Here is a 12,753-nt window from a genome sequence, read left to right as displayed (position 1 = left end):
ACATGCTAGTCTATGCTTATTTGCTTTGTAGGTTAATTAGGAGTAAGAAAGCAATGCTAGGTGGCGCATGGTGATTGGGGAGCATAAATGATGTGGAGGAGAGATTAAAGCAAAGGCATAAAGCATAAAGTAAAAGGCATGAAGCAAGTGTACCTATGTACCTTTGGTCTCCTTTGTTTTTAGCACACTTTGGCCACTTTTTGGAGACATATAAGACACATTCTTTGTCTCCTTTTGTGCTAGAACAAAATTAGTCTTGCGTACACCATAGTTAGCTCTTTTGTCTCTCATTTTTTGTAACCTTATTTGACCTAGTTTCTAGAAGCTAGGGTTAGGTTTTTGTAGAGACATCCTTAGGTATCTTTTATTTGCTTAGAGGCCCATAAACTCTTCTATATAAGGGGTGCTCCTAGACATGTAAAAGGGTTGAACATTTTGAAGTAAAAACACTCTTGTGTCTCAACCATTTGTGAGAGTTTCCTCCCTAGGGAGTGAATACTTTTAAGCCTTATCTTGCATAGCAAGTGGCGGCACATATCCACTCATCTTCAAGGTTGCCATGGCTTCTAGCCTAGCCTTGTAGTGGCATGTTTCTCACATTTTTACCATTCCTTTCCTTTTCATTTTATGTTTTCTTCTTCCTTTAATTGTTCTTGGTTTTCTATGGTTTATGTGCTTTCCATTTCCTTTGTGTTTTGAATCAATTCATCATCTTCTTCTCTTTAGCTTTGTGAAAGGAACCTTCACATCTAGATAGCTTGCTATCTTAATGTCTAGTGGAGATTTCACTTAGCTTTCTTAATCAACTCACACCATATTCAATAATCTTAAAAAGGAACAAGATAATCCTTCATCACTCTCAAACCCCAAATTCACTTTTCCACTCAAAATTCGTGATCCTTTCTCACTCTAATTTTTCAGACTTCCAAAACCCTTCTAATTGCCTAACTCTCCCTTTTTATATTGCTCCTAATTGTGGTAAATAAAATAAAACGAAAATTGACTTTTTAATTATTACCTTTCATAAGCCATTATGGACTGTTTTTCCAAACTCCCTTGGCTGCCCATTATCTCTAGGGCTTTCCTACCCTTTTACATTCAGACCACAAGTATTATAGCAAAAATAAAAGGATTAATATGTTCTCATTAAGGTTTGAACACACAACTGTGGTATCACAAGACAAGTGCACAACCAATTCAACTAAATCATGTTTGTGATAATTCCTAAAATTTTAGGATTATGTTATCACGTCTAGCATTCAAATATACTAACGAAATAATGCATAAATTAAAATAACACACAAAGGCATACATAGGACTCGAACCCAAGTCCTTTCACACAATTAAGTACTCTCAACCATTTGAGCCAGTACTTTTCAACGTCACAACAATTAACACTAAGTGCCATAAAGGCTTCCACTACCCGCATTTATTAAATAATTATTAATTTAATTATTTAAATTTCTCAGGTCTTACATTCCCCCCACCTTTAAAGATTTTCATCCTCGAAAATTGCACTTACTAGGAAACAAGTGTGGGTAGGATTGCCTCATGCGATCCTCCATCTCCCAAGTCATCTCCTGAGTGATTTCATCCCAGAGGACCTTCACTGTCTTTATTTCCTTTCCTCGTAGCTTTTTCACTTGCGAGTCGAGGATCCGCACCGGCCTGTGTTTATGGTCAAGTCTTCTCTTATCTGAATATCATCTGACTCTAGCACAAGGGATGGGTCTGCTATGTATTTCCTCAACTGAGAAACGTGAAATACATTATGCAGATTCGCCAAGTGCGGCGGCAAGGCAATCTCATAGGCTGCAGCGCGCCAATCCTTTTCAGTATCTGATAGGGTCTAACAAACCGTGAAGTTAACTTTCTTGATTTGATGGCTCTCCCGATTCCCGCTGTCGGTGTTACTCGGAGGAACACATGATCCCCAACTTCAAATTCCAAAGGCCTCCTCCTCTTGTCTGCATAGGACTTTTGCCTGTGCTAAGTTGCCTTCATTCTCTCCTGAATAGCTTTGACCTTCTCAATAGTCTGTTGTAAGAACTCTGGACCGAACACTAGTGATTCGCCATCTTGATTCCAACATAGTGGTGTCCTGCATCGCCACCCATACAAGGCCTCATATGGCAACATACCAATACTGGAGTGATAACTGTTGTTGTATGTAAATTCCACCAAAGGAAGCATATCACCCCAACTGCCCATGTGATCCAGAACACAGGCTCGCAGCAGGTCTTCCAAGGACTGGATCATCCTCTCAGACTGCCCATCTGTCTAAGGATGATAAGCAGAACTCATTCGTAACTGAGTCCCTAAAGCTGCCTGCAACGACTGCCAAAAACGAGAAGTAAATCTCGGATCTCTGTCAGATACGATACTAGTTGGCACCCCATGCAATTTGACTACCTTTCTAACATATAACTCATCCAGCTTGTCCATTGACATCTTCTGATTAATTGCCAAGAAATTGACACACTTAGTCAATCTGTCTACAATCACCTAGATTGAATCATTTCCCTTAGTTGTTCTCGGCAAATGCGTCACGAAGTCCATTGCAATACTATCCCATTTCCACTACGAGATGTTTAACGGTTCTAGTGTACCCCCTGGTCGTTGATGTTCAATCTTGGCCTTCTAACACACCAAACACGACGCCACAAAGTCAGCGACATCAGTTTTCATTCCATTCCACCAGAAGGACTGTTTCAAATCCTGATACATCTTAGTCATACATGGATGTATGCTAAGACGACTTTTGTGTCCCTCCTCCATAATTTGCTTCCTTAATCTCCAATTTCCCGGCACACAAACTCTATCTTGGAAATGCAAGATGCCATCAGATCCCATTCTGTAGTCTTTCCCTTTCTCAGTACCCAAACCAGCTCACAAACTGCTGTAATTCAGCGTCACCCTTCTGCCCCTCGCGGATTAACCCCATGAGATCACTAGTTAAGGTTAGCACACTTCCTAGGATAGAATCCTCTCCCAACTGTATACCCAGATTCATATCTCTGAGTTTCTCAATCAACTCCAGTTCTTTCACCATCATCGTTGTCTTGTGAATCTTTTTCCGACTTAGGGCATCCGTTACCACATTCGCCTTATCTGGATGATAAAGTAACTCGAAGTCATAATCCTTGAGATACTCCATCCATCGTCGCTGCATCATATTCAACTCCTTCTGATAAAACAGGTATTTCAGACTTTTGTGGTCACTAAAAACCTGGAACTGAGAGCCATACAAGTAGTGCCTCCATGTCTTGAGAGCAAACACTACGACAACCAACTCTAAATCATGGGTGAGGTAGTTCTTCTCGTGCACTTTCAACTGTCGAGAAGCGTAAGCTACTAACCTCCTCTCCTGCATCAACATACACCCCAAGCCCTGATAGGATGCATCACAAAACACCTCAAATTTCTTACTGGTGTCTGGTATAGCTAACATCAGGGCTGTTGTCAATCTCTTCTTCATCTTCTCAAAGCATTCCTCGCATTTCTCGTCCAAGAGAATGGTTGGTCTTTTCTAGTAAGCTGGGTCAAAGGACTTACCGTTTTAAAGAATCCTTCCACAAACCTCCGGTAATATCCAGCCAACCCCGAGAAACTTCGTACCTCCATCACAGTTCGCTGTCTTTCCCATTTCAACACCGTATCAATCTTGCTTGGATCCACTACAATACCATGTGCTGAAATAACATGCCTTAGAAACTGTACCTCTTCTAACCATAACTCACATTTAGACAACTTACCATAGAGCTGATGTTTTCTAAGTACTGCCAATACCACATTGAGATGATCGACATGTTCCTCATTGTTCTTGGAATAGATGAGAATATCATCTATGAACACCACTACAAACTTATCCAAATAGGGCCAAAAAATCTGATTCATATAATCCATAAAGACTGCTGGAGCATTAGTCACTCCAAATGGCATTACTGCATACTCGTAATGTCCATACCTTGACCTGAATGCCGTCTTCTGGACGTCTTCTGATTTGACCAAGATCTGATGGTATCCAAACCTCAAATCTATTTTGGAAAACACACCTGCCCCTCTTAACTGATCAAGCAAATCATCAATCCTCGGTAGTGGGTACTTGTTCTTTATCGTCAGTTTATTCAACTGCCGATAGTCTACACATAACCGAGAACTCCCATCCTTCTTTTTCACTAGCAACATAGGAGCTCCCCATGGCGATGCGCTAGGTCTAACAAACTTCTTCTTTGACAGATCCTCAATCTGCTTTTTCAGCTTTGCCAACTCTGTTGGTGCCATTCTATAAGGAGTCACCGACACTGGACCCGCCCTAAGGATTAAATCAATAGAGAAATCTATGTCCCTACTAGGTGACAACTCGGGTATTTCGTCAGGAAAAATGTCGACATACTCGTCGACCACTGGTATACTTCAGATTTGTTCCTCTGAGCTTTTCTTTTCTCCATGAGCCACTATCATGTATCAAGTAGTTCCTTCTTCGATCTCCTTTAAAGCTTTATGAGTTGAGATCAACTCAAACCCTTTCGATTCAGGGAACACCACTCTGTGTCGTCCGTAATCAATGGCAATGTGATTACTTGACAACCAGTTCATGCCTAGTATCACGTCCAGTCCCTCCAAAGGCAAGCATATTAGGTTCGCCTTGAATCGCCTGCCCTTTACCTCCATCGAGCATCCAACACAGGCAGAAATAGTTGAACCCTGCCCAGATGCTAGTGTTGAGACTATTAACTCGCATCCCAGATCACGAGTCGACAATCCCAGATTCTTCACGCAGTCATGAGATATAAAGGAGTGCGAAGCTCCTGAATCAAACAACACTAACACCCAGTTACCCAACAATAAGCAAAAGTCGAGTATAAGGCTACCTGATTGAGTGGCCTCCGTGCTGGTCAAAGCAAAGACTCGACCTGCTGCTCTAGGCCTATCTGACGAAGATGATGGCGGTCATGCTCCTATGGTAGTCTTCTTATTAAGACACCTGTTAGCAAAGTGCCCCGACTGATCACAAGCATAGCACTTACGAGTGCTAGCACTGTTTCCCCCACTGCCCGCAGACTGTGTACAATCTCTCCTCAGGTGTTCTCCTCCACAATTATAGCACCACAACTTCTGTGAGGATGATGGCGGTCGGCTATAGGGCTTCTTCTGTTGTCTGTCCTCAGCACTAGTCTTCTGAGATCTGCTGACCTTGCTGTGTCCTATCTCCAATTGCTCTACACTCTTGGCCTACTCGACCAAGACAGGAAACTCCCTGACCCTCAGTGGTACAATGAAGTGCCTCAATTCATGCTTTAGGCCACCTTCAAATTTCCTGCAACACCACTCCTTCGTCACAGTCTGAGAGTAAAACCTCGCCAAATACTCAAATTTCTCCACATATGCCTGCACTAACATCGACCCTTGCTGCAGGGTAAGGAACTTAGCTTCACGCTCATGCTTAGCGATGTCGGGGAAGTACTTCTCTACAAACTTCTTTCTGAAGTTAACCCAATTCACCTCCTCCTCGCGGGTCTGCATCTGTTGCCACATCCCCATCCACCAGTACTCTGCCTCTGTCACCAACAGAAAGGTGGCAAAAGTAAGTTTTTGAGCCTCCGAGCACTCTATCACCCCGAAGATTTTCTCACATTCACACAGCCACGCATCTGCCTCATCTGGGGTGGCTTTGCAGGTAAACTTCGCCGGCTTGTGGCGCATGAAATCCTCCATCGTCATAGGCTTAACAAGGGGAATCATCGGTCTCGGCTACGCTGCAACAGGCTACATCGCGTCCACCATCCTGTGGATTGCGTTCGTAATCTCATCTGCCCCAGCATTGTTTTTACGCCTCCTATTAGCCATTGCCTGTGCATGCCACATAATTCAGCTGTTCACATTACCCAGTTCAGATTATAACCAAAACAACAATCATTATCATTCAACACCAAAACATAAAATCACACAAAAATGCAGTAAGCTCACTTCCCAAGCTCCCCAAAATCTTAAAACATTTGCTTTGATACCAAATGTAACATCCCTAAAAGATATTACTTGATTAAATATTTAAAAAAATATAAAAAGAAGTTTGAACGTCGAAGCTTTATTAATTCCCGCCGCGGGAATTGATGAAGGATTGACCCCAATCAAGGATGAAGGCACATACTTAAGAAGACTAAGCATGTTTAGAAAGGAAGTTCACTAATCCTTCATCCCTTTCATTTGTGTTTGTTATTTTTGATTCCCCAAGTTGACTTAGTTGAATCAACTTTAGTTGACTTGTTGACCTTTGACTAGGTTTGACTTGTTGACTATAATTGACTTGACTTAAGCCAACATGCTAATCTATGTTTATTTGCTTTGTAGGTTAATTAGGAGTAAGAAAGCAATGCTAGGTGGCGCATGATGATTGGGGAGCATAAATGATGTGGATGAGAGAGTAAAGTAAAGGCATAAAGTATAAAGTAAAAGGCATAAAACAAGTGTACCTATGTACCTTTGGTCTCCTTTGTTTTTAGCACACTTTGGCCACTTTTTGGAGACATATGAGACACATTCTTAGTCTCCTTTTGTGCTAGAACGAAATTAGCCTTGCACACACTATAGTTGGCTCTTTTGTCTTTCATTTTTGTAACCTTATTTGACCTAGTTTCTAGAAGCTAGGGTTAGGTTTTTGTAGAGACATCCTTAGGTATCTTTTATTTGCTTAGAGGCCCCTAAACTCTTCTATATAAGGGGTGCTCCTAGACATGTAAAAGGGTTGAACATTTTGAAGTAAAAACACTCTTGTATCTCAACCATTTGTGAGAATTTCCTCCCTTGGGAGTGAATACTTTTAAGCCTTATCTTGCATAGCAAGTGGCGGCATACATCCACTCATCTTCAAGGTTGCCATGGCTTCTAGCCTAGCCTTGTAGTGGCGTGCTTCTCACATTTTTACCATTTCTTTCCTTTCCATTTTATGTTTTCTTCTTCCTTTAATTGTTCTTGGTTTTCTATGGTTTATGTGCTTTCCATTTCCTTTTTGTTTTGAATCAATCCATCATCTTCTTCTCTTGAGCTTTGTGAAAGGAACCTTCACATCTAGATAGCTTGCTATCTTAATGTCCAGTGGGGATTTCACTTAGCTTTCTTAATCAACTCACACCATATTCAATAATCTTAAAAGAAAACAACATAATCCTTCATCAGGAATAAAACAAAATTTAATGTTCAATGCGACAATCATTTAATAAATAAAAATAATTCCAAAAGTTATTACAAGTTCCAAATAAAACTTTAAAACATAGTAAATCTCTAGCTCTAATTCCCAGCTAGTCCCTCTCTCCATCTCGAGTGTTAGCAGCATTACATGTATCATCAACTACTCCCGTGTAAAATTACACGATCATCGCCAAGCACAGACAGAAAGGGTGAGCTCAACAATATATATAAAAATCACATAAATTAAATAATAGAAAACACCTAAATTATTATCATAATTACATCTTGGTTACATTCTCAACACACCCCAAGGCTTTTCAACCACTAACATACAACAAGGTTAGTCATGGACTCAGGATTCCTGATGCTCACACGAACCTGTCCGGTCGTGGTCCTGCCTCTACGAACCTCCCCGCTCGTAGTCCTACTCTACGGACCTACCCACCTGTAGTCCAACACATGTGATCCACAAGCTACGTACCTCCCCGCACGCAACATCTCTCAACTATGAGCACGGAACATACGAACCTACCTCGCTCGTATCCCCACAGGAGAGTAATCGAGTATGAACCTCCCCGTTCATACCATCACATGTGATCCACCATCCATGAACCTACCCGCTCATGGCACAACATCTCCTGATCCATGTTTCATCAAAGCGTACAAACAATACACATAAACTGCACTCAACTCGCTTGGGCTAGAAGCCTTAGCTTAAGCGACCAGGCCAGTCTCGCTTAAGCTAAGCTTCCACGCCTGAGCGAGCGTGCTGGACTGATTAACCTGCGAATTCTCGCTTAGGCGAGTTCCTCCTCGCCTGGGCGAGGTCACACTTTGCCAAACCCTCAAACACTCGTCCAAGCGACAAGTTAAGAAAAACGCAAAATTTAACAAGAGGTCTCGCTTAAGCGAGAATCTCTTGCCTGGGCGAGACACCTTGTCGCCCAAAACCCTAATCCCCTCGCCTGTGCGAGGCACCCCAAAACACAGTCTCACATCCTCGTTTTCTCGCTTGAGCGAAGCAACAAGTCGCCCAAAAATCCTGTCATTTCACCTAAGCGAGTAGCTCGTACAAAAACACAATTCTAGCTCTACAACTCTCACCTAGGCGAGCCTGGCTCGCCTGAGCGAGACTATTAGATTGCCTCACTATTACGCGCACACTAAACCCGCACACCATGCCAAAACCTCATACAAACATGACAACCAGACCCTTTCATCGTTCCAACATTATGAACCTATTTTAGACCCTAAAATTTGACTCCCAAACCAAGCAATTACCCATAATCCCATACAGTACCAAGAACGCCAGTATTTCCATACATTCACACAAGGGTTTGGTCATATATAACAAAATAATCACACACCCAATTCACAGCATGTTGGCACGAAAATCTTATGGTAAAGGTACATAATTCATTGCTCCTAATTGTGGTAAAAAAAATAAAACGAAAATTGGCTTTTTCATGTCTATTATTACCTTTCATAAGCCATTATGGACTATTTTTACAAACTCCCTTGGCTGCCCATTATCTCTAGGGCTTTCCCACCCTTTCACATTCAGACCAAAAGTATTATAGCAAAAATAAAAGGATTAATATGTTCTCATCAAGGTTTGAACACACAACCATGGTATCAAAAGACAAGTGCACAACCAATTCAACCAAATCATGTTTGTGATAATTCCTAAAATTTTAGGATTATATTATCACGTCTAGCATTCAAATATACTAACGAAATAATGCATAAATTAAAATAACACACAAAGGCATACATAGGACTCGAACCCAACTTCTCTCACACAATTAAGTACTCTCAACCATTTGAGCTAGTACTTTTCCACGTCACAACAATTAACACTAAGTGCCATAAAGGCTTCCACTACCCGCATTTATTAAATAATTATTAATTTAATTATTTAAATTTCTCAGGTCTTACAGTTGCGGCATGGTGAGGGTGAGAGAGGAGAAGAAATTAGGATTAAGGTTTCTAATGGTGTGAGGGAGAGAAAATGATGAGGTGTCATGTTTTGGTTGGGTATTTTAATGAATGGAGGATTGACGACGTGGCAAATTGTAAGTGGTTATGTTAGTGAGTGGTGGATTGAGGACGTGACAAACTTTAATTGGTTATTTTAGTAAGTGGAGTATTGTCACGTGGCGTAATCTGGTTGAGTGGAGGTTAATTGATATTAGAGGTGCAAATTAGTAAAAAGAAGGGTGCAGAATAGAATCAGAAGACGCAATTCCAGGAGGGGTGTGGAAAATAAAAACTGGAGGTGCATTTAGCTTCAGAAATATTCCTTTTCAGAATTAAATGGCTAATTGCAGAAGGGGGTGTGAAAATGAAAACTAGAGGTGCATTTAGCTCAAGAAATTATAACTCAATTGTAGAATAGGGTGTACAAAATGAAAACTAGAGATGCATTTAGCCCCAGATGTATTCTTTTTCAGAAATAGATAGTCCAATTGTAGAAGGGGTGTGAAAATGAAAACTAAGGGTGCATTTAGTACTTGAACTATTCCTCTCCAAAATTATGATTTTGGGACTTATTTTATGACTTGAAATATTCACAATTTACACTCTTAAGGACCTAAATTAAATTACAGTAGCATTATTAAACTCAATAATATTCAATAATATAGTATGCAACATTATTAAACACTTAATGAGAGCAAAGATTCGACCCGTCATACCCTCCAGGCGGTCTGGAAGCGGGTAGCGCCTAGCGATACGTGTCCCTTGCTAGGCGATTTTACTGCAGCAATATTGGTGTTCTTATTCTTGATGTGCGTGATCTACAAAGCTTTAGTGATGCCTTAAAGGTCAACTTGCTGGTGTTCCTTGAGTTGTGGCTCGTAACGTATCCCTTGAGTTGAGCTCGGGATAGGGGTTAAGCACGTGGCATTCCTCGAGTGTGGCTCAGAATGGCATCCCTCGAGCTGAGCTCGGGATGGCGGATGAACACGAGGAACCCTTGAGTTGAGCTCGGGTTGGCGAGTGTTACTGGTGTGAGTGTGCTGGTTGTGGCCAGTACGGATGGGTCCAGATGGATTGCCCTCCTTAGTAATTAGCTTATGAGTTTGGTAGTCTTGGGATGTTACGAACTATGTTCGTATTTGGAAACTCCACCTAGCGTTACAGTGTGTGATCCGTAGCATGGTTTCCTACACGTGCTCTATCGGTTGTGGCCGATAGGTATGGCAGCAAGATATCTTAAGGTAGTCACTAGAAGACGTAGAGCACGGTTAACATGGTTGTGGCTAGGTGGTATGAAATCAAAGGATGAAATTCCTTTGGTGTGATTGTGTGATATATATATATATATATATATATATATATATATATATATATATATATATATATATATATATATATGTGTGTGTGTGTGTGTGTGTGTGTATGTATATATGCTAAAAAAATATATGGTTATTTTGTTAGCTCACCCTATCTGCTTGTATGTGGCGATGATCGTATACGCGGTATACGTGAGTAGATGATGTTGTAGTTGGGACTGGTGAGGCGTAGAGCCGGAGCGAGGCTAATCTTGGGAGATTTTTATCAGAGCTTTTATGTGGTTTTATGATTTCAAATAAATTATAACTATGGATATTAGTGGACTTTTGGATAATTACGATTTTACTTATACTTATGGATTTTGGTTTATTATTGAAAGTAATAAAAGTTCTAAATTTCCGTATTTTTGGGAAATGAAGTTTTATTAATTGACATTAAATTATTATTTCTTTATTTTATTAATTAAATTCATAATATCCGGTCGGGATGTTACAGAAAGTATCTAATCCATCACCCCTACTACAAATATAGGTAATTGGGTAAGATGTAGAGGATTCATAATTTCAATATTAATTGGCCACACTCTATAAATTAAAAACTTATTTTATCGTCAGAGTGTCTTTTGTAGACAATTCCAAATGGACCTGAGAAGGTCAAGAATTCAATAAGGCAACACCTTGAATAATAGAAATATCAAACTAGCATTAAAGACTTAGGTTGTGGTCTTTTGAGAGGAATGATTTAAGGGAGAGGAAGAGGAAGAGATCGAAAGGATTAGAGGGTGAAATTTATGTTGTTTCTTTTAAGGGATTAGAAGGTAATTTTAGAGTGAATTAGAGAGTGGAGTTCGTAAAAGCTTGTGAGTGAGTTGACTGATGTGACATATTAAAATAAACATTTATAATAAATAAAAAAGCTAGATTACCAAAATATTTCTAATGTTAAAAGTAATATAAAATACTATATAAATGATTTACAATAATTTATTTAATTTTTACTGATTGTCTGAAATAATAAAAGATTTATTTATAAAAAATGAATAATAAAATATATTTGGTATAAAAATAAATTTAACATCTATTAAATATTTATTTGGGAAATAATTTGATACTATTAAATATTTAACATCTATTAAATATTTACGTTCTTTATTTTTTTTATGTTTTTAATAGTAATTTTGAAGTATTCAATTTTTGGTTTTTTTGATATAAAAATATTTTTTAATTTGATACTATTTGTTAATATAGCTAATGGTTTTAAATTTTTTTTTACCTTTTCTTAAAATTTTATACAATTTTATATTATTTATATATTTTTAATCTTTAGATTTTTACTAATAATTTAATTAATGAACCAAAAAATAATTTTTTTATTTCTTATGTAAAATATTTTACATTTTTAATTGTTTAGATAATTTTATTATTAAAACTTATTTATTTAAATAAAGAAATATGTACATTTTTAATTTTAATTTACTTATGAAATTATTCAGAAAATATTATTATATAATTTTAGTCATATATAAAATATATAATTTTAAATTAAACTTTATGTTATTAAAATTATAAAATAATATTATTTTATTTAATTTTAATAAGAAATTAAAACTAAAAATACATAAATTTATTTGTTAACAAAATAAAAATCGTAAATTTTAAAAACAAAATTATCTAAAAATTTCAAAATAAAAAATAATATTTACACATAAAATAAATAAAAAATCATAACAAATTTTAAAGACCAGAAGAAATTCAAAACTTTTTTTTTAACTCTTTAATTAAATAATTAAAAAATATTTTAAAAGAAAATATTTTAAAAAAAATATTTAAACAAAAATATACGATGATACAAAATTTTAAGAAAACAATTTCTTCTTGGAAAAGTGTATTAAAGAATGAGTTAAAGATAATAGACCTGGAGAAGGAATAAGGAAGTAATTTACCATAACCATTGTTTGATCATACGGGAATAATAAATAAATAATAAAAGGATAGTATTAGAAAAACAAAATAAGAAAGGATAAAAAAGTCATTTACGATCCTTCACCTTCTTATCTCATCTATTATAGTGAGATTGTAGCATTTATTTCAAATCTCTCTAATCTACACTCTCTATCACTAGGTTTGTTTGATCATACGGGAATAATAAATAAATAATAAAAGGATAGTATTAGAAAAACAAAATAAGAAAGGATAAAAAAGTCATTTACGATCCTTCACCTTCTTATCTCATCTATTATAGTGAGATTGTAGCATTTATTTCAAATCT

The 12,753-nt window shown here is 37.9% G+C and overlaps 2 protein-coding genes across 2 annotated transcripts; both read right to left on the bottom strand.

The window, feature by feature from the left end:
* Window positions 1-1,989: 1,989 nt before the first annotated feature.
* Window positions 1,990-2,853, bottom strand: LOC114188893. The gene is made up of 2 exons (XM_028077561.1): window positions 2,650-2,853; window positions 1,990-2,280 (listed from the first exon to the last, which is right to left on the bottom strand). The coding sequence occupies exons 1-2, from the start codon at window positions 2,851-2,853 to the stop codon at window positions 1,990-1,992; spliced, it is 495 nt and encodes a 164-aa protein (XP_027933362.1).
* A 1,614-nt stretch (window positions 2,854-4,467) lies between these two features.
* Window positions 4,468-5,718, bottom strand: LOC114188886. Its single transcript, XM_028077551.1, has 3 exons — window positions 5,278-5,718; window positions 5,031-5,235; window positions 4,468-4,811 (listed from the first exon to the last, which is right to left on the bottom strand). Exons 1-3 carry the CDS (start codon window positions 5,716-5,718, stop codon window positions 4,468-4,470), a joined length of 990 nt encoding a protein of 329 aa, XP_027933352.1.
* Window positions 5,719-12,753: the final 7,035 nt, after the last annotated feature.

This window comes from Vigna unguiculata, chromosome 1, assembly GCF_004118075.2.
Source record: "Vigna unguiculata cultivar IT97K-499-35 chromosome 1, ASM411807v1, whole genome shotgun sequence".
NCBI classification, from domain to species: Eukaryota; Viridiplantae; Streptophyta; class Magnoliopsida; order Fabales; family Fabaceae; genus Vigna; species Vigna unguiculata.
The sequence above is the reverse complement of the archived record's forward strand: the minus strand, read 5'-3'. Positions and strand labels throughout refer to the sequence as shown.

Bases quoted from the DNA above. Each gene is read 5' to 3' on its own strand.
- LOC114188893 (XM_028077561.1), bottom strand. From the start codon at position 2,853: ATGGGATCTGATGGCATCTTGCATTTCCAAGATAGAGTTTGTGTGCCG. The intron at 2,281-2,649 runs GTGTGTTAGAAG...TATCATCCTTAG, and splicing joins ACTTTGTGGCGTCGTGTTTG to ACAGATGGGCAGTCTGAGAG.
- LOC114188886 (XM_028077551.1), bottom strand. From the start codon at position 5,718: ATGGAGGATTTCATGCGCCACAAGCCGGCGAAGTTTACCTGCAAAGCC. The intron at 5,236-5,277 runs GTACCACTGAGG...TTGGTCGAGTAG, and splicing joins ATGAATTGAGGCACTTCATT to GCCAAGAGTGTAGAGCAATT. The intron at 4,812-5,030 runs GTAAGTGCTATG...TGTTTGATTCAG, and splicing joins GGGAAACAGTGCTAGCACTC to GAGCTTCGCACTCCTTTATA.